Source organism: Pogoniulus pusillus, chromosome 6 (assembly GCF_015220805.1).
Source record: "Pogoniulus pusillus isolate bPogPus1 chromosome 6, bPogPus1.pri, whole genome shotgun sequence".
Taxonomy (NCBI): Eukaryota; Metazoa; Chordata; class Aves; order Piciformes; family Lybiidae; genus Pogoniulus; species Pogoniulus pusillus.
The window spans coordinates 15483260-15504747 of record NC_087269.1 but is presented as its reverse complement, the minus strand read 5'-3'; the positions used below and the strand labels follow the sequence as shown (position 1 = coordinate 15504747).

Sequence of the window (21488 nt, the reverse complement as noted above, 5' to 3'; positions counted from 1 at the left end):
CCTTCACCAGTTAAGTGACCCTGTTTCCTTCAGTCTCTCAGTTGCTGTGTTTACTCAGAGGGCAGTGCCCAGGAATGTGGTCACTCCAGCTGAAGCTTTACCCGCGTTGGCAGACTATGAGATTTCTGTCATTACCTGTCAGGCTGGACTCCAGCAATCCCTGTTCCACTACCACATTTGCAAGGGCATGGCAGTAACTCCTGTACTTTCATAGTCCTGCACCACACTGCTGTGGTGTAACTATGCATGAGTGTTTTTGTGGGCACCAGGAGAGAGAGAGAACTGATATTCGTGGTGGAAAATTGAAGTAATAGCTGAGTGCTATTACTCCAGTCAGCTCTGGCCTGAGAGCAGCCCGGTCTGGTGGTAAAGGTAGCACATCTTTCCCAACACCCCTTGACACAGACAGGGCATCGCTCAGGGAGAAATCACTTTTAATGTTAACATCCCCTTTGCATTCAGCCTCTACAAAAACTACTGACTGGTCTGTGCCAACCTGAGGTTCGGCACGGGCCTCTCTCGTGCTGGCAGCCATGCACGGAGAGGAGGATAGTTCAGTGCAGCGTGGAGTGGCCCTCCCCAGGGAGGGGGTTGAGCTCCCTGCCCTGTGCCCAGCAGGGGTTTGGGAGTGCCGGGCTGTGTCAATGGCCATCCTGCGCTAGGTGCTGCAAGCATGCGTCACTAGGCACGGCACAAATGTGTGCTGGGGCCCTGAGCTGCACATAGCACACCCCCAAAAGCACATTCTCCTCACGGTGGAGACCACATCTGTGCAGCACTCAGCACTGAGGAGGCTGCAGGCCTCGATGGGATGGGGATGGTAAATGATGGTAAGGGCAGTTCTGGGTTGGGCTGCCCCTTCCTGCTCGCTCTGCAGGGAAGCTGTGCCAGACACCTCTCCAACTTTCCTTTTCCCACCTCTTCCTTGAGACCAGATGCTACTGAGCAGCAGCTGGCCAAGGGCCCTCGGACTCCAGCTAGCTGGTTCAGGCTGCCTGTGTGGTTCAGCCCCACTAGGGGCACATCCTTTCTCGCCTGGGGATGGGGCTCTGCACAAGTCCTGTAGGGAGGGGCAGCACGAGCGAGCAGGTGGGCAGGCAGCGAGTGAATTCAGACCAGCTGCTGTTGAACATGAGCCTCGCAGCCAGAGACCCCCCCATGCTGCAGACCTGGAAGACAAAAGCACAGCCTGGTGCAGATGGCCAGAGCTTGCCATTCCCTGGCCAGCTGCTGGTCAAGCCGCAGCATCATTCCTAGCAAGGCTCAAGGATACTGGTGCAGACACACAGAAATTTCTATCTGTGAAAACACCAAGGGTCTCACTCTGTCTCCATCATCCATTCCTTCCCCAAGGAGGTTGGAGTCTGTTGTTACATCCCTTGACCCTGATCCAGCTTCCAGTGACACATACTCGCACGGGCTCCAAGCTATAACATTGGGCTTTGCTCCCTGAAACTTGATTCCATGCTATTAAATGTGAGCAAGCTCCCATTTATTAGGGAAGGAATAGTGCACTGAAATGCAGGTTCCTACCTCCAGCCTGCGTGGGCCTCCAGCAGCATGCTCTGGCCACGCTGCTGCTCAGGTGATTATCTGGGCAAGATTGGAGCTCTCTTCTGGCATCTTTTCACTCTCCAGTGATGGCTGCTGCTTGGACCCACCTGCAGCAACAAAGGTGCCTAGGACTGGGGTGCTGAGAGCCAACAGTGCTCAGGACAGAGGGTGCATAGAGTTGGGCCACGACTAGGTGGCTGGCTCTGCCTGTTGCTGGGGTACTGGCTAGTACCCTGCTTCATGACAGCCCCACAAATTTGCCCTGGGACAGGGGTGGGAAGCAGCTGACTTGGGCAGCGGGGTGCTGGGGCAGAGCTCTCCCCTGGGTGCTTTTTCCCTAGGTCAGCCACTTACTGAGGGATCTCAGCAGTCTCCTGCCCAGCATCTCAGAGCTGCTTGGTGATGAGCTGGTCCCAGCCTCTCTGCCTGGGGGCTCAGCCTCCAGGATGGTGTCACAGCACTCACTGTCTGCAAAAGCCCAGTGCGATTGCAGTGCTCTGGCACACTGCAGCCCTCACCACCCCCAAGGTCATATGTGTGTCCCCTGGCCAGACTCACTTTGCTGTTGGCTGTTCTCCTCAGTGTCAGCCAGCTCCTCCTGGATGAAGGGGATGCCCTCCATGTGCAGGAACACGGAGTCACTGGGACTGCGCAGCCCCTCAGAGTGGCTGCCTGCAGGGACACAGGGCAGGCGTGGTGGCAGGGTGGGTAGCTGTTGTGCCTTGGGGCAGAATGTAGCAGGATGCCAGCTGTGGCAGCAGATCCCTGTACCAAGGACTCCAAGGGGACACAAGCATGTGGCAATGAGGAATTACATGCCCACACACTTAGACCTGTGTGCATGTGCAGGTGCAGAACAGCATCCCATGGGTGTGTGCATGCAAATGCCCACATGCCCCAGCCCATGTGTAACTGCATCTCAGCGGTGGTGTTGCCATCATGCCAAAGGGTACAGCCCCTCCCTGCCCCCTTCACCCCAAGAAAAATGCAGCATTGGCCTGTGGCAGGGAAGGAATACTGCTGGGTGACTCACACATGACACTGTTCCTCTCATTCAGGAGGGTAGTGGAGTCCTCCTTGGGCGTCTGTGGAGTTCCCTGTGCAGTGGAGGCCTTTGTTGAATCCCTGTCAAAGGCCTCCATGTCAGGAGACTGAGGTGAGCTGTCCATGCGACTGGCCACCAGTGCGTTGTGGTACTGCTGCCGGGTGACCTGGGCACAGAGACATGCGTGCTCAGTTCACTGGGCAGCAAGGCCCACCAGAGCCTCCCAGGGACTTGGTGACACCAAGCCCTTAGATAGCAGGAGTGCAGGACTCCCCAACACCTGCTGGGCACCCACCAGGCCCTAGGGGCAAGGTAGGGTGAGCAGGGGGTGGCTGGAGAAGGATAGTCTCTGCCAGCCCAGCAGTACCTTGACAAACTGCACATCACAGAGGATGTGCACAGAGTAGTCAGGTGTGTAGATGTTGTTGCTGCCACTGTGGAGCTGTGTGGTGCTGCCCCCATAGTCATTGTGCTCCCGGTTGGGGGACTCAGAGCGGTTGAGACCACTGCAGCGTGATGGTGACCTGTTCACTGCGAGAATGGACAGCAGAGAAGCAAACACTCACTCTCACTCGTGGTGCCACTTGGGTCCTTGGTGCTGGTACAGGGTAGGGTAACCTCTGGCAGTTATGCCCTATGTACAGTGGGGTGGTCAGGAGCCCTACGGAGACCTGCAGTCAGAGACTACCTTGGTGCGTGCTGGCAGCAGAGGCTCTGCACCACGCTAGCCCCACAAAACCCAAAAGGACCAAAGAGACAGGCATCTGACCTGCTGCTGGCAGCAGAGGTTAGGGCTGGCATGGTGCAGAGCCAACCCACATCAACAGACTGATGTCTCTCCTGCTAACACAGGCCTTCAGCACAGCATTCAGCACAAGTTCTGCTTGCAGCTGGCAGCCCAGCGGGTTTACTTAACAGGTCTCGAAGGCATGCTCCCATCCACCCTGACTCCAACAGAAGTGCAGCAGAGGCTGACACAGCAAGGTGGCCTGTCACTCACATTGACTGATGGCCTCTGACGTGACATAATGGATTTTGTCTGGTCAATGATTTATCAGGGAGCAGAGGCAGCTTGTTCCTTCCATGGGTGATGTCAACAACTTGCTGACATTGCTGTGCTGCTAAAACACCTTTTTATTGCCTGGATTGCCAGCAAGCAAGGGAAGCAGAGCAGCGTACATACAGGGCTGCAAGTAACTGTGGTCAGAAACAGCAAGTTGAAAGAAAACTCAAGCACCAAGTGCAGGAAATTGGAAAACCAAACAAAGCCTGAGCTATCCATGTACACCACTTACTCCCATCCTATTCTTCCTGGGGCTCACATCTACTGGGGAGGCTGAAGTGGGGACAGGGCTGCTGTTCCTCATCTACCACTCATGCTCCAGTCAGTGAGAAGCTGTCTGTTGCATAGTAGTATAGTGGCTGCTTGTCTCCTGGTGCTGCCTGGTATGCAGCGTGGAGGGGCGTGGTGCACTGTGCACAGTGAGCTCGAAAGACCTTAGTATATGTGGAGGTCCCTGCCCAAAGCCATGCCCCATTACCTGGAGAGCCAGCCAGAGAGTCCCCTCTACTGAAGGCGAAGGTACGGGACACTGAGACAGGCACTGCAGAGAGAGGGTGGGCGAAGGAAGGAGGAGATAGGGTAAGGTGAGGGACAGACGTGGGGGAGAGACCAAGAGAAAGAATGAGAAAAAGAATCATGTGTCAGTAGCCCTGGGCTGGGTTCCCACCACTGCCTCCAACATTCCTTCTCACTCTTACACTTTCCTGCTTTTGCTCCAGGGAGGCACTCTCCAGCCCTGGGGACAGGGACACTGTCAGGGACACAGACCTAGATGCTGTAAATCACCAGGCTGTGCTGTGGTGAGGTATGAGGACGTGAGATTAAGGGTACCAGCTCCTGCCAGGCCTAGAGCTGCAATATGGGAAGAAAGCAGCTTATTCCATCAGCTTGGTGCTGGCACTCTGCTCCAGCCCTTCGCCAGCCGATGCCAGGAGAGGAGACTTTGTGGTCAGCTTGTGGCAACCAGGAAATGGGTAGAAGCTAAACCAAGTCACTGTGCTTGGAATTTGGGATGCTTTTGTGTGTGCAGGCAGAAGGCAGAGAGGGAACGTGCTCTGCAGCAGCCCCTGCCTCCTGCCAGCCCCACAGCTGCAGGCAGGGGCTGGCAGGAGCCCCTCAGCATAATGTACATCAAGGGCACTTGCGGCCAGCTGCCTGCCCTGGGTCTCTACAGACTTGGGGCAATGCTGGGAAGCCAACCACCCAGAGCTGCTCCAGGTACTGCAACACTGAAAGAACCATTTGTTGCCTTTGTGATTCATGTTTTGAAATTGCTTCAAAAGTAAACCCCCCAGGAAGTTTGCCATGCAGCCCCCTCCTTTCAACTCTCCTGCTCCTCCCCCAGTAACTCCTATTGTGGGTCCTCCCCTGGACCAAAGTCTTCTGCAAATAAAAGTCCAAGAACAAGTTCATCTAGCCGAGGGCAAAGGATGAACCATTATTAGGGCTCCCTCCTCACCCACCACGGGGCTGGCCATGCTGAATCTCTGCTGCACACCCCCACCCCAAGCCACAAATGCCAAAGATTGCCTGGTGATAAAAAAAAGTTGCAAAACAACAGTTAATTAATAACAAATTGTTAACTGCTCAAGGGCTAACACTGTAATTCTCTGCTGTGACACACTACTGAACCCTCATTTCTGCTGAGCTTGGCTCGAAGGAGGAAGAAGGATGCCAGCCCAACATGGAAAGTGCCCTGTGACCTCTGCCTCTCACTCCACCTTGTCGCTGGCCAGAAGTGCACCACCACAGGTCCCACAGCATGCAGGGGTGGCTGTATGGCAGAAAACACCTTGTGACACAGTATCACACGTGAGCATGGGGCACAAAGGAGCCCTGGGTAAGCAGCATCCTAGCTGGTGGCTTTGCAGATATTGCTGTGCTGATATGGCACCCGCTGTGGCTTGCACCCTGTCTGTCCCATGGCCTGCAGGCTGCACTGGCTTCCTGAGCCCTCATGGGACCCCGAGAGGACAGGAGCCTATCACCCAGAGGAAACCGGATGCTTTTTTCCCTCTATTCTAACCAAGCATGCTGTGGATGCACAAGGAAGCAGGAATGTGCACTGTGGGGCTAACCCAGCACTCCACGACTCAGCCTCCTGAATGGAAGCAAAGCAGGCAGCAAGAAATAGGTGTAACCACACGCAGACTGTAATGCATGGGAATGGCATACACCTGCTCTAAGACTCTCCCTCTTCTCTGCATGACTTCCCTCCTTATACCTCCTTAAAGGCTGAAGTTAGTGGGTTCTTGTTTTGACTAAGTGCCAATGAGCATCCTCAGCTCATCACTGGCATTGTAGTATCTGGGGTTTGGGATAACAGTTGTGCCAGACTGGGGGTGGGCAGCACCTCTGCCTGTTCCCTGCACTGAACATTTGCAGGTGTAATCAGCAAAGAAGAGGAGAGAGAAATCCATAGTATCATGATCACTGTTTCTTAGCTCCTGCAAGCAGGGGATCTGCTCGTGAATCCATCAGCTCTGCAGGCAGGGAATTTACCAGGGTGTCCACTTTTAGCTCAGCTAATTTTTGCCCCCACCACATGAGAATGGCTTATTGGTAAACTGACCCATCTCTGCAGCTCCTGAGCAGCCCCATTCCCTCAGCATGGAACCCCTACTCAGCTCATGCTTTGAGCCTAAAGAATGCAATCAGGTCCAGAGATGTCATGCTGAGACCTACATGCATCATGCCAGAAGTCACAGGGTTTATTGCTCCCATCCATGAGGCATGCTTCAGCCTGTGGGCAGTGCACCTTGCATTGCCCCTTCCAATGACAGGCATGCTGGGGCTCACCAAAAATGATCCAGCATTTGGTTGAAACATCAAAGGAACCTCAAAGTTCTTCTGCTGGGACTCTGCTGCATCAGCCCCTTAGCACACTGTACCTCCACCAGGATTTTTAAAGCTGCTCTGAGCAGGGCACAAACTCATGCCTCCTTCAGCTGGCCAGTGCCATGGAAGAGAGATTTTAGAACCCCAGGCTGTCCAGAAATACTTACATAGGAAAGAGGATCCAGCCAGGCTGCCCATTCTCCGCACGTCATTATCTGCAATGACAACTGGGGGTGTAGGAACTGCAGAGGAAGGCATCTTGCCTACCCTGCACTCCATAGCAGGGCTACTCCACCTTATGGTCAGCCCCTTCTCCTAGTCACCAGTTGCTGTAGAAGCAAAGGCAGGGCTGGAGGGAGCCCACAGAGCCCTTACCCGAGGAGACGACAGCCATGATGGCAGGGACGCCGTAGTAAGTGAACGCTCCGTTCTCAAAGCGCAGCCCTTCCTTGCCAACCTCCACCTCCACTTTTCCCTGGGAGGAGAAGGGAACCCTGCTCAGACATACACCACACACTCCTCACCACTGACCCACCCAGGGCTACAGGGACTTCCACCACCCCAGACAAGAAGATGGGCATCTCCACTGGCAGAAATGGCCCAGAGCAAGGCAGCATGGAGAGACAGACCACCCCCTGCCCCCCTCTGCTTGCCGCTGCCCAGGAACCTGCAGGATGAGGACAAAGTAGTCGACAGGGCGGTTGCGCTGGTAGAGGTAATGCTCCGCTGCCTTCTTGTTTTTTCGGTCATACTTGAGCTCCTGGATGACGTTGGGGTGCTTCAGGAGCCGCAGCAGAATCTTCTCAGAGAGGTAGGGGGACTTGAATGGTTCCACTTCTACAGGGGACGCAATGCGTGCTCACTCAGTGGTGCTGGGGCTGCTGGGAATCCTTTCTCTTCTAAGCTGTGCAGCCTCAGCCACAGCACCCTGTGGCACAGCAGACAGCCAAATGCAGCCCCATGATGGTGGAACACCAGGATGCCCAAGGTCGGGGCAAGTAGAAACCACTCACTTGACAGGGGGACCCTGACCCAGGGATAGCTCAGGCATGCCTTGCAGGGCTGCTGCTGCTGCTGCAGGGAGATTCAGGGCTTGCACAAGGGCAAGGGTACCTGTTGCCATGAACCGATGTGTAGCCAGGAGAAGCTGTGGGGAGATCTTCACTTTCATCTCGCTGTCTGAAAGCCTGAAGATGGAGAAGTCCTGAGGTTTGCGTCCCCGGTGGGGCACTCGCTCCTTCTTCCGATTGTCTGCTGCAGGGCAGAGAGCAGAGTGGTTGCCTGCCTGCAGCAATCACAAAGCCACTGCAGCTGCAGGACCCCATACCACATGCACATATATGCAGAGAGGCACTTCTTGCTGCACCCTATGGCAGAGCTGCTGTGGAGCAGCAGCTGGAGCAACTGAGGTGTGCAAAATGTGCCATGCATCACAGCTGAGTGAGCAGCATCCCTGGAGAGGGAGCAGGGTGGGAAAATGTTTCTTTCTCAAGTCCTGCATTGCCTTGGCTGGAGGCATCACCTAGAAGTGCAAAGGAGCTTGGGAACCACCCACGGACACTTCATGCCCAATATGGGTCTCTGGGTCAGGCCCTGCCCAGCCACTGTCTGCTGATGGTGGTGTAACTTTTCTCACAAGCTTTCAAGACTGATTCCCTGACATCTGACCAGCATCTCTCCATCATTCTTGTCATTCCCACTATGACTGTGAACTGGTCTGCGGAAAGACCATGATTGCTTTGGCCTGCCTCCTACCCACATGTCTGTCTGTCTGTCTGTGCAGGCTCCCACCCTGGCTCCTGCAACTGCAGTAGCTGCTCTGGGACACTAACTGTACAGATCTGTCTCATCCAGGATCTCGGACTTGATGATCTCCTCAATGACATCCTCCAGGGTGACAATGCCCATCACCTCGTAGAACGGGTCTCCTTCCCCTTCGTTGTTCACCCGCTGGACGATGGCCAGGTGGGACTTTCCTGTGGGGGAAGAGCAGAGCAGCAGTGAGGCCCCCACCCCTGGAAAGCAGGGTCCCCATCACCAGAGGCTGGCAAGCAGACAGGGCTTGGTGGGAGGCACAGATCACAGACACACCTCAGATGTAGCCACTGTTGCCCAAACCCATCACATTCACATGAACTCAGGGAGGAAGGGCTGGACACAAAGCCCAGCCTCACAGGGCTGCTGATCCTCAGGCTGATTTCTAGGTGTCACAGGACTCTCGTTCTTTTTTGGGGTCACTTGCTGTCATTACTCAGACAAGATGCTGCGAGTCATTCCGTTTAGCTGACAGCCTCCTGTGCAGGAATGAAGTGTACATCACACCAGCTGCCTCTTGCTTACCCTCAGCTTCACTGGCATGAGGCAATTCTAGGAGCAATGAGACAGTGTCCTCCAGCACAGAAATGTGAGCATGTCCTTGGGCTCCACTGGTTTCCCTCATCCTCCTGGTGTTTTCTGGTTCTGCTGTTAATTATCTTTCCTAACAAACTGCCAGAAACAGATGTCTCACATTTTTCTATCCTTTTTTTTTTCTTAAAATAAGGACAAAGCCTCCAGCTCCTCAGAAGAGCAGCTGTTCTAACACAGAAATGCATGTTTGTTTGCAGCTTTCAGGCCAGCTTCTGCAGAACTCTTCAGTGAACCACCTGGATGTAGAGACTAAATGCTTTTCAAGCCATCAACTTGCATGTGAATGTCTTCTCCAAACCCTGCCCCTGACAGCACCTCCTCTTTGCTTCCTTAAAAGGTCAGACCAGTACCAGGACCTTCAGCTGCAGTGATGGTGACTCCTGCTTGGAAGTCGCAGTGTTTTCTCAGCGACAGTTTCAGCCTCCTCACTTGCCCCAGTAAGCTGGCAGCTCTGCTGACACATTCTCGGGCTTCTTGCTTTTGGCACACTTGAAACATTGCTATTTGCTTTCACATGTCCAGCTTTCTCTAAGCTGTTTTGACTCCTTCAACTTCTCCCTTTACCATCTGCTCTGATTTATGCTCTTGCTCTGCAGGACCCAACTTTCAAGCCACAATCAACTTCTGGGTTTATAGCTCCAGTGTATTCTCGGACCTGCCAAAGAACATCACTGTTTTTCTCACCGTCCCAGTAGTTCCTACAGCACACACAAGTTCTGAACCTCTACTTTTACTTAAACTGTTAAAAATATCCTCTGTTTGCTCCACAGCCAACAACTTTTTCTCTCTCCCTTGCTCTGTATTCCTGGGGTCTTCTGTTGCATTCCCTACACAAACTCAGCTGTACCGTGGGCACTGCAGGAAGCCTCCCTCGGTAACCTGCAAACACCTTATTTTCCCTATGGTCCTGGAGCTGAGGTCCTTGAACAGCAGTGGTCAGCCAAAGGAGGGGCAGGTCCCTTCGGTCATACAGCTGCCTCTGAATCTGACTCTCCCATAAACCTCCCCCACAAACTCTCCTGTTCCTTGAGCGAAGGGATGTGAGCAGTGGTTATGTATCAGGATGCAGCAGGGGTGGGGTCCTGCCCGCTGCACAGCTCCCTCATCTCCCACCGGTGGAGGCACTGGGGCAAGCACATCCAGGGCAGGCCGGCACCAAACACATCTTGCTGGGGACCATGTGACCTTCAAATAACCCTGCCCTGGATCTGAGACGAGCAAATAATAGTTCTCAGCTGAAGATCAGCACTATACATTTCTCACAGAAAAGCTTGGGCATTTTCCACAGTATAAATTCCCTCCTCCTCATACCAAGCTTTTATTGCAAGATTTCAGAGAGCAGCTCACTGCCTCCCACGCCTACAGAATTAGAAATGAGAACATAACATTGCAGCAAGTAGCACTAAGAGTGTTATTTAAAAGAAAACCCAAATCAACAGCCTCTGGGCATGGAAAATTCAGCATGTTCTTTAGACCAGGCCACTTCACTCCTTTTCATACATGGGTTTGTGCATCGTGTCTGTTTAGTAGGTACTAAAGCAACACAACTTGAGACTTAAAAGGAGGAAAGCAGTGGAGTTGGCTGCAAGACAGCAGGAACAGCTAGGTTTCATCATAGCAAAGTCCAACTTTTGAAAATATCTGCTTTGCCAAACCCTGTTCTCCAACACTGGGGCCATGTGGTCTCCTGCAAGTCCTCGGGTGAGTGAGGAGACAGGAGAAATTATTTCTTTTGGCCAAAAGCTTGTTGTTAATGACATTTACATGCAACCCTAAACCACCGAGCCCTTACCAAGAGCTTAGGTGCTACTTAAAGGCAGTCAGAGAATAACAGAGGTAATTCTTTTTTTGGCCAAACACCTACACGAACACTGTAATTTACTCTAGAGCAGCTGCAGAGAAATGTGATTCCAGCTCAACATTCACACAGCAGCAAATGAGATTATTCAGAAATAACCTAGCACTGTTAGTCTGAAGCAGACCCATGGTTTCACTGCACTGGGGGCAGAGCCAGGAGGGCTGTTAAGAGCACTCAAGAGTTCTTTATTGTCACAGAAAATAAACACTTATAGCCAGACTATAAAGCCCCAGGTTTGGGTCTCCAGGCTAACACTCACATTAGAGCAGGTACCTCGTGACTGAAAACTGTTGTAATTCATGTGTTGCTTCTGGCCCACACTGAGTGAGTTGACTCTGGCTCCTGTCTGGATGGCTGACCAAAAACCACCTCAGAATCCATTCCCATCCCTTGCAGACCTGAGTACACGTGACTGCTGTTCCAAACTAGTTCCCACTGGGACAGGGCTAATTTGCTCTGTTTCACACCTAAGGGACATGAGATCATTTGCAAAGCCCTGTCCTCCAAGCAGGCTGGGTCCTGCAGCTCTTCTCATCACTTCTTCAACAGACCCTATAAATTTGACAGCAAGGGTGGTGGGGGTGTGCAAGTGTCCTGGCTGTATAGTCATGGCTTGTTGTCTCCCAGACTGTGAATGTTACCAGGCTCAGCTGCATCCTCCTACTCAAGACATTGCTGTACTTACACAGAAAAGAAGTAGCTTCTGGAGCAGGTATGAGAGCAGAAGCTACACTAGTTTATGATATGGAAGCAATGTCCGTGGGAGGGTGGCAGAGGGACAGATCTGGGGATATCAAAGAGGTCACACTCTCAATCAGTTATCCTGTAGGTCTTCCTCAATGGGAGAGGAAGCACAAAATCACTTAGCAAAACCCCAAATTTGATCTAAATCAGCTTCAAGATCTGTAAAACTGATTCCAAACCCCATACTCGATAGCTCAAATGAAATGAATTATTGGGGCAAGCTGCTATTCTGCTAGCAAGCTGCCATATGTGAATTTTACAGGGCTACCACTGATGCAGGAAAGCACAGTGAAACATCTGAGAATCAAAGCCTTGGTTTGGCAAACACTGGAACAAATGGGCAATTAACTTTACTTGTGCCAACAGTTGCACTAGCGTCCGCAGGACAGCTCTTGCACAGGAAGTCTATAGGTGATTAAACATTTACTCAGCATGGGATACAACTCCACTAAATTATTTATGAGCTACATGAAATTTGCTCTTTTCAAACCACATCTTCATTGGAGAGTTAATGCCTCAAAATGCTAAATTACAAAGGAAAGATAAACACCTGAAAGCTTCCGGATGGAGCAAGCATCTATAGCTTTTATGTGCATTTTCTAGGAGCCTTGTTTTTTCCTAAGTACCTAAATGATGTTGGGCTCATAGATCCACCTCAAAGTACTCTCTCTGGTGGGAGGACAGGGTCTGAACACATGGAAATGCCTTTATTTCTGAGAAAGAAAGTGCTGTTGGCAGCAAATATAGCCCAGACTACTTCCTTATCATTTTTTTATGTAAGTGCTCTGCCAGAGGAATGTTAAAGATGCTTTAGCCTTGTCTTTTGTTCCATGGGATGAGCATTCTGAGCATGAAATTCATTTTCATTAATTTTATGGCAAGATCTAAAGCTGTTACTAGAAGATCAAAGGCACGGTCACAAACCATGAACAACTTACAGCTACAAAATAGGAGAGGGAAAATACAAGTGGCAAGAAAGGAAGGAACAAAAAAAGAGTACTTGGCAAATAAGGTTAATTTCTGAAACAACCATGAAATCTATTTACTGCAAGCTTTCTATCAGAGCTTGCCTCTGATGCTGCCAGCATCTCCCTGCCCCCTTGCAGACCCACACCTGAAACAGGGACTGCGATTCAAACTGTTTGAATTGGAAACGTGTGTGTGTGCTCTTGTGTTACTCAGCACCAAGGGTGAAAGCAAATGCCTGAGGAACTGCACCTAGAGACAATGCACCTTTACACTTTCACAGGGGGCACCCAGCTCTACAGGGAATTTGAGCTATGTGCAGGGGAAACTGTAATCTAATCCAGACTTTCCTTAGAGAAGAGAACTTCATCTGCCGACATCTGTCCCTAGCAGAACTCAAAAGCCTTTCTCATATTCTGCTGTGGTGCTTCTCTTAACCCTAAGGAAAGGTGGGGAAAAGATGGACTATGTGGCATAGCTAATGTATCGACGAAACAGATTAGTAGGGTATAGAGAAGATAAGAGGATACAGAGTCTCATCTTCCATCTGCTGAGTATGATCCTGGCTGCCCACAAATGGCTGGTCCCCTTCACATTACTTGGAGCCTAAAGAAACCTACAAGGATGCCAAGGATTTCTGAAGCTACAAAGCCTCTAAAGAGCTAATGCAAACCCAGTTTGATTGGTGTCTGTAGCACAGGTCACTTTACTCTTTTTCACAGTTCAGTTTGAAGCTCCTTTTGACAGCTCCCAAAATTGGGATGGGTGGCTGAGTGCCCTCTCCCTCAAGGACATGGCTCTCTCTTCCTTTGCTGAACACTTCTCTGGAGCAGTGGAAAGCAGCCCAGGATTCATACACTAAGATTTGGCACAATTCTAGAGGAAAAGCAGAGTGATGTGTAAGGCAGAGCTGCAGCACAAGTCACTGAAGCTGTCTTTTGTGCATCAGCACCTCACCCACTCTCAGCCTGTATCCCTGCATACAGGGATAGTTCCTGGGTAACAACTGGCTCCTTAACCCATGCAGTTGGCTAGGGAGATCGTGGCATGAATCCATCTGGGTGCTCAACAGAGTGGCTATTATGCTTGCAGAGATCTCTTGAAGGTCAATTAAAATGTTAAATCATGCTCTGTGCCTGCAGTGACTGCAGGCTCAGACAGACAGTAAGGAAGATTAGTGAAATTGTACTGACCCCACTTCCTAGCTGGTCTAAGCACCTTCTTAAGCTACACTCAATTTGGAGAAGTCTAGTAGAGACTGCAGAATATGTTTAAAAGCAAAGCTAGGCACTGGGTCAGAGTTGTCCTCTACAGCACAGGCTGTTTTCCCTGCCAAGCAAAGAAGAGAATCTACATTTAGTAACTTAAAAGATGCCAAACCACAGAAAGCTAATTTGAGTTGTACTTCAGCCTCTGCCCTGTTGCAGGAAAATGAACATAAGAACAAATTTCTCCTGTTCCTCTGACAGAGGAAAATTACATAATGAAAGGTACCACTGCTGTATATAGACTTTCCCAGGAAGTCAACAAAATCCATAAATAGCTTGAGGAATGAGCTAAGACTTCCCAAAGGCACTAAAGAAGAAGGTAGACCTCACAGAAGAACTCTCCACAAGGAGGTATATCACAGGACTGAAGCTACACAATGTATTGCTTTGGTTATTTTCTAGGGGTGGAAGAGAAACAGACTGCATCACCTGCAGCATTTCACACTGAATGAATGCATAAACCTTTCCTCTTAGTGCCCTATTCCCAAAGTGAAGCTATCCTACTGGTACCTCACCTGCTCCTCTACATTGGTTTAACTTGCTAAATATGGTGCAGTTATTTCTCCAGTGTGTTAGGTACTTCCTCCTGGAAGCACAGAATAAAACCAGAGATGTGCCAGCATGAATTGCCAAAAAAAATGGCTCCAAATTTTTTCACTCCTTCAGTAGCTTCAGCTGCTTTCAGGCTGCAGAGGATACAGTTATTACAGTGGTATGTATCTTCTTATTCCTAGAGAAGAGGGAACACATCTTGTGTGGTACTCTCCACTCAGCACTTCTCCATAAATGCTGCACAACTGTGTGTGCCTTATGCAATGACCCTGTCTAGCTTGCCTAAAAAGATGGTTGGACCTGTCTTATACTGACTACATGTTTTTTTCAATGCATTTTTCAGGCTGTGTGTTCAAGTCCAAGCTGTGCTCTCACAGGCCAGCTCCCTCCTCTCCACCAATGCTGTTTACAGTCTTTGCACTTTTCCCAGTTCCCATTAGTGCCCTACCATCCAACCATCTTCTCCAGGAATTAGTGCCAAAATAGACACAGAATGATGCCAGTAGCAGCCAGCAGGCTTCTGAAGCAGCCAATGTGAAGGGTTTGACCAGTTCTACCTTGATAAGGCAGGGGCCAGGTTTTGCCAAGCAGAGCTTACAGCTGCTGTAACCACGCTGGGTCAGTAGCTTCCTTGGTGCTGCTGAAGTGTATGCTACCATCTTCACAGGATTTAGATGTTTTGGCATGCTGATGCCACATAATTGCCCTTCTCCAGGTCTGTAGAGCATAATCCCATCTACACAGAGTCCTGCTGGTGAGGGCGGTTATTTGCAACTCATCTATGGATTAAACTCAAGGCAAACTTCAAAGCATCTTAATGGAACTGAGCTCAAACAAGGTTAGGTGTGAGCTTACCTAGAAATGAATGCAGGAAAGCTTCCCTTCAAACCCTGCTATAAAAGACCAGAGCGGAACAAAGTTGATCATCATCATAGCTAGGACAGCACAATGAGAGAAAAGAAATGCATCAGGTAAAGAAGAATTACACAGTGAGTGGGAAGACACACAGAAAACTGAAAGTGCTGCTGGAGGTGTAAGAGTGCCAAAGTGCTGTATTTAATCATCCCTTGACATTTTCAGTAAGAAAGAACAAATGTTTGTGTACAGCGGCAAAGAGCTCTGGCAGTGGAACTGTGTTACTTATACATTATGTTAAAAAATGGCATCATTGGTATAGTGGATGTGGCAGAACATTAATCATTAGCAAGTGAAACAGATCAGAAGCATACAATGCTACTCAGGAAAGAAAAAATATAAAATGTGTATTTTTATAAACACTGTAGTAAAAACAAAGAAATAAAACAAAACAAAACAAAAGGATACCCAAACTGCTTGAGTTAACCATAGGAGAAGGAAAAGAAAGCTGCCAATGTTTCTCTAGAGGTCTGTCACAGACTTATGGGTCTGGAGGTGGTTATCAATGCCTATCCTTACCCAAGACTTTCATTTCCTAGAAAGAGACCAGGCATTATCAGTAGGAGCATTTGCTGCCCTGCAAGCACCTTGAATGTGTGATCAATGCCTTCATTAAGCACTCACTGAACCAACAAGTAATCAACCTACTCTCTTAATTAGTGGAGGCGTCACAGAAGAGCTGGCTAAGGAAAGCAACCTTGATTGGATCAAACATGATCCTTCATGGCAATTCAAGCAGACACAGAAAAGGAGACAGTGATGAAGATTCTTAATTACAAATGGGAAATCTTTATTTTATAAATTAGTCAAGTGAACAGGGCTGAACTGGCAGTGGATGGGGATGAAGGCAGCTGGGAGCAAACATCTGTTACTGTGCACAAGTCAACAGTAGAATCTGTATTTATACTGGGGGTGAAATAGTTTAGTAGGAGTTCAGGACTGAGCCGAGGGATGGCTATCTACAAATACAGGGTGCTGGAGATGATCAAATGCCTACAAGTAGGGGAAAGATGAATTGAAAGAGAACAGCAACATCTAGGGAGAACAGCATTTGGGGGAAGAAGTGGAACTACCAAATACCATGCTGAGTTAGATATGAAGACTAAAAGCAAGGCTTTTTCAGCTATTTAATTTAGAAAACACAAGGAGAAAGGAGGCAGGAACAAAAACAACTTTTAAGGAGAGCTCTACACAGGGGCTGTAGCAAAACAATATAAGAAGGCCATGATGGCAAAGAGTTGTATGGGAGGAAGAGGCTGAAATGAAATGCCAAGAGTTTAACAGAGCAAAGCTGAAGAAAGTTTAATAATATTTCATCTGAGATGAGGACTAGCATGTGAAGGTGTAGGACAGATCACAAGGCTTGCTAATGCACCCATCAACTTAGGCAAAGGCACATAAAAACATCTCTGTTTAAGCAGGGCAGAGAGGACAGCAAGCTAAGGACACTGAGCTAAGCAGCCAGAAGTCCATTTCTATAGGTCTCTTAATCCATAGGGTACCAGGCTGTAGAAGAGATGTAGAAGGGAAAGTAATTGAATACATAAATCAGATAAAAGTGTAGAGTAGGCTGTCAAACATTTGGCATCTTTGGACACACTCAGCTCTAGACAAGGGAGAGGAAGCAGAGACCTCAGGTGAACTTCAGTAACGTAGTATGTTGCTGGAAGCCACAGTTAGGAAGGAACTGTGAAGCACTGAAGGAATTAGATAGAGACAACTGGTTATGTTGGAAGAAGCATGAGGGATGAAATACTGCAGCTCACAAAGACTGAACTCATGAGAGCAACCTAAATGCTTCTGCTAATGATGTCAGCATAAAACACATTAATTTCTGGGTCTGCACTGACAGAAGTCTCCAGTTGTGCTGAGGGGCAGAGAGGGCAGGTGATAAGTGATCTGTGAGGTAGTAGGGGAACAGCTGTGCATCTCTAGAAATGATGCTGACCTGCAACTGTGCATCTTCAGGGAGGATGCTGACCTTGCATGTATCTGATGATCACTGTTCTGGTACACAAGGAACATCCTACCCTCCCCTCCTTCCAGCTCTAAAAACAGGCACAGAGATGACTCACAGAGAGGCTTTCTCTGTTTCTGGGACCAGGTTGGCCTTTCTCACATGATCAGCTCTGTTTGCGGCAGAGCGGCCCCAGACAGCCCAGGAGCAAAGTGCTCTTCTTCTGCATTACATCATGCAGGATGTTACTGCTGCAGCCATTTCTTAAAGACTCACTCATCGTGGTATGATGTACCGAATAACACACAGTAAAACACAGTTCACTCTCTGTGTGTGTGAACCACATTCTGTGTCTATGCTCAAGGTATGGTTAATGAAATGCATCTCTCAGCACCTCTGGGGCTGAGGACACCTTCTGCATTAATGAATACTGTCATAGCTGAAAAAAAAAGTGCAGCTGTTCTTGAGGATTTAAGCTTTTCTTCTTTTAAACCACTTGCACAGAAACACTATTAGCTGCTTCTCACTGCTAGGCTGAAAATGGAAGAGCTATGTAACAAGATGTGATCTCCCACCATAAACTCCTCCGCACAGAACAGAGTGCAGAATGCTGCTATGCCCTGATAGAGGCACAGGGCAGGCACCGTGCCTGTGATGCCAGCTCCCTGCAGAGGTATCAGCCTACAGAACAGGCTCACTCATTAGGTAAGCAAACTTTGAGACCAAAGACACGACCAGCATTGCAGGCCTTCGATGCACCTGGGGGCTGTTCCATCAGGTGACACCAGGACACCACCACACCAGCACATGCAGGGCCCAGCTTCCCTCCCGCATCCCCGGTACCTGCCGGGTTCTGCCAAGAGACCATGCGGGTTGGACCATGGGGACTGCTGACCTGGGAACCATTGGGGGTGCAGAGGGGTGCAGGGGAAGTCTGGGGCGTGGTGGCTCGGTGGCCTCACCCTTCTTGAACTCCTCAAGCAGTGTGTCGAGGCGTGTGTCATTGAAGACGCAATGGAGTGGGCGGCGGTAGAAACGGGTGACAGTCTGCAGTGGAGTGCAGTCATCAGGGTCGACAAAGGCCAGGTCCTTGACGAAGAGCAGGTCAACAATATTGTCGCGCCGGTCACCCTCGTAGACGGGGATGCGTGTGTAGCCGGAGCGGAGGATTTCGGAGACAGTGGCAAAGTCCAGCACGGCATCGGCGCGGAGCATGAAGCAGTCAGCCAGCGGCGTCAGCACGTCCTCCACCACCTTGGTGCGCAGTTCCAGCGCTCCCTGCACCATGGCCAGCTCCTCTCGCACCAGGTCGCCGTGGGGCCCGGCAGCGCGCAGCGTCTCCAGCAGCCGCTCCCGCGTGGAGAAGACGCTGAGCTCCTGCCGCAGTGCCCAGTCCAGCAGCCGGCTGAGCGGGTAGCAGAGCGGGAAGGCTGCCAGCATCAGCAGCCGGGTGAGGCACAGGGTGCGAGAAGCGATGGCCAGCCCGTGCCGCGAGCAGACCGAGTATGGCAGCACCTCTCCGCCTAGGAACACGGCGGCGGTGCACAGCACCACCGGCAGCCAGGGCGCTCCCCGCGGCCCTCCGGCCGCCGCCGCTCCGCCGCCAGGCAGCGAAGCGCAGAGCCAGCCGGCCAGGGCCGCATTCGCTCCGGCCTGCCCCAGCAACAACGTGCAAAGCAGGTAGGTACCGCCGCCACCGCGCACCGCCTGCACTCTCCGCGCCTGCTCCCGCTCGGCGGCCGAGCCGCTGTTGCGCAGGACACGGAGCTCCAACGGGTCCAGCGAGAGCAGCGAGAGGCGCAACCCGCTGAACAGCGCCGACAGCCCCAGCAGCAGCAGGGCGCCCAGCGCCCGCAGCCAGCTTGCCTCAGGCAGTGGCAGCAGCCAGGTTCCCAGCGCCGGGGCGGCCGGCCGGACCCGCAGCAGGAAGCCGCCTGCAGCCCCGTGGTGCGCCCAGGCCCGCCCGTCCCAGGCGCACAGCGAGAACAGCCGCCCGCCCGGCGCCGCTGCCGTCTCTCCCTTGCGCGGCTCCCGCACTCGCACCTCGGCGAGCGCCGACCCCGCTGCCCCGCCCGAGCGCAGCGGCCCCACCACCTCCACGTCCGAGGCCCAGGCGCTGCGCTCCCGGCACCGCTCCGCCGGGCCTCGCGCCGTCTTGCCACCCCCTGCCGTCGCCGCCTCCTCGATGAAGACCAGCCGCGGCTCCCGTTCCCCCGCCGGCCCACGGCTGCCGTTGCCCTCAGGCTGCGGCTGGAAGTAGAGGCGCAGGAGGAAGCGGCTCCCCTCGGCCGCTTGCACTGCACCGCCTTCTAGGGATACCCTGCCCGGCGCTGTGTCCTCGGGCCGCAACCCCAGCAGCCAGGCGGCCCCGGCCGGCGGCCGAGGCGACAGCGAAAAGAAGAGCAGCAGCACGGCACCCCGGCTTCGGCCCCAGCCGCCGCTGCCACCGCGCCCTGGGCCCGCCGCAGCCGCCATGCCGCTGCGCCCGTCCGCCGCACCGGGACTGCAGCGGGGAGCCGGCACGGCAGTGCGCGGCAAGGCGCAGCGACACACGTGGGCTGGGGGGGCGGGCAGCCGCCGCGCCACGTGCAACCGGGAGCAGTTCCGCGGCGCCCCGGAGGGACGAACCGGAGGAGCAGGGGACAGTGGGGAGGGGGCTACGCGTTCCACCCACGTACGACCCGCGGGGCAGCATCTCCCCAACCCCCGGCAGCCCCGAGCAGCGAACCACACCTCAGGACCCGGCGGCTGCAGTCGCTCTCGGTTTCATCCCAGGTGCTGTGCTGAGGCTGCGCCTCCCTTGAGCTGGGCAGCCTCTGGAGCTGGCATTGGCAGCCAGCCTCCCCCTGTCATCTGCTGAGGCCCAGCTCTTCAGTTCAAATTCGTCTCCCTTCTTGTGGATGTGATTTTATTTCTGGGTGGGTTTTTTATTTTGATTTGGGTTTTTTTGTTTGTTGTTGGTTTAAGCTGGTTTTGGGGGGGTTGGCTGGTTGAGGGTTTTTGTGGTTTTTTGTGGGTTTTTGTGCTTTGGACGATTTTTTTTTTGTTGGCTGAGTATTTTTAATGAGGGGTAGGTAGTGGCTAGCTTTGCTAGGAAACAAAGTAACCTTTATTCTCGCCTCTAAATCTGGTGGGGAAATGGGATACACAAATGGCGTTTAACAGCTTCACAAACTCGTGCTGAGGAAGATAGAGACTTAAAACTTTTGGGTCTTCCTGGGCATGACAACCTCGAAATTAAGCAGATGGACTGAAGAACAGTCAGTTGCTTACAACTGTAACAGGCTCACTAGTGCAAAGCAGGAAGGTGGTCAGAAAATGTCATGGAGGAAAAGGAAGTGCTGCAAAAATTCAGATTATTCACTCATTATTGTACCCATGAAAAATGGGCCACTTACCGTGTCAGTATGTTAGCAGGCAGATAAGCATGAAAAGCTGCTGGGGAGATCTGTCCTCTCTGCTCTGTTAGGAGAAACCCTTCCCCCTCTCCAAGAGAGGCAGCTAATTTGTTTTTTGAAACTTGGGATTTCACAAGGGCTGTGTGCTACTTCACATGCTCTTGCTGATCTTACCTTGATCCCTTTCTAACTCCTATTGCAGCTCCAGTGGAGAAGTGCTGCCTGGGGCTCTACCTGGGCAGAATTAATCGAGAAGCCAACTGGTAATCTCCTTTCAGAGACCTAACCCAATTTGTACTACCTGAGGGACAGAATTCAGAAACTCCTATGTGTACCCCGATGGATAAGGGACAAGCTCAGTCTGCTTCTGTCTTCCTGCCTGCAGGTGGTGGAGGCAAGCACATGGCTGCTTCTTCCTTGCTATTCAAGACCACCCCAACTTTTTGAGACTGCAGGCTGTCATCAGCACCGGATTTCTCACAGATTTCTTGATGCTGGGAACCTTGTAAGGATGATCTGGTTTTGTGCATCACTGCCATAGCTTTTTGGATCGCTGTTTGGAAGCTGTGCATCTGTGCCAGTATTATTAACTTGCAGATTAGACTCCTGAAGATTTTCTGGTGATAAGTTTCTCAGTATAAGAACTGAAGACTTTGAATTACAGGATTGCTTTTTCAGTTAACTAAGTGCTTGGAAAATATTCTTGTCCACCGTACCACTGTCACCATAAATCCTTGTAACATCAAGCAGTTTGTAAACCACTGCTCTGGGCCAGTACAATTTAAAACAAAGAGCAGACATGGCACTGCAGGAGAAGGAACCACAAGGTGGCAATCTCTCTCCGTACTTCTGTTGGCGAAAGAAACCTCTGGCGAAAAAGTCTTGGTCAGTGATTGTGAAGCTGCAAAGACTCTTGGTGAC

The 21488-nt window shown here is 51.5% G+C and overlaps 1 protein-coding gene across 4 annotated transcripts; it reads right to left on the bottom strand.

Moving 5' to 3' along the window:
• Positions 1-417: 417 nt before the first annotated feature.
• On the bottom strand, positions 418-19667 carry CNNM1 (cyclin and CBS domain divalent metal cation transport mediator 1). Of its 4 annotated transcripts, XM_064144612.1 has the most exons (13): positions 18132-19667; positions 8333-8476; positions 7614-7754; positions 7168-7337; positions 6876-6975; positions 6668-6715; positions 4141-4203; positions 2967-3130; positions 2588-2765; positions 2113-2331; positions 1909-2022; positions 1534-1661; positions 418-1169 (listed from the first exon to the last, which is right to left on the bottom strand). In XM_064144612.1, the coding sequence occupies exons 1-12, from the start codon at positions 19642-19644 to the stop codon at positions 1582-1584; spliced, it is 2934 nt and encodes a 977-aa protein (XP_064000682.1). In that variant the 5' UTR covers positions 19645-19667; the 3' UTR covers positions 418-1169; positions 1534-1581. The 4 variants fall into 4 exon arrangements, with proteins under 4 accessions (XP_064000682.1, XP_064000685.1, XP_064000683.1 ...); XM_064144615.1 differs by lacking the exon at positions 1909-2022; XM_064144613.1 differs by lacking the exon at positions 418-1169 and having other exon boundaries at positions 1571-1661; positions 1909-2018.
• Between the last annotated feature and the right edge of the window lie 1821 nt (positions 19668-21488).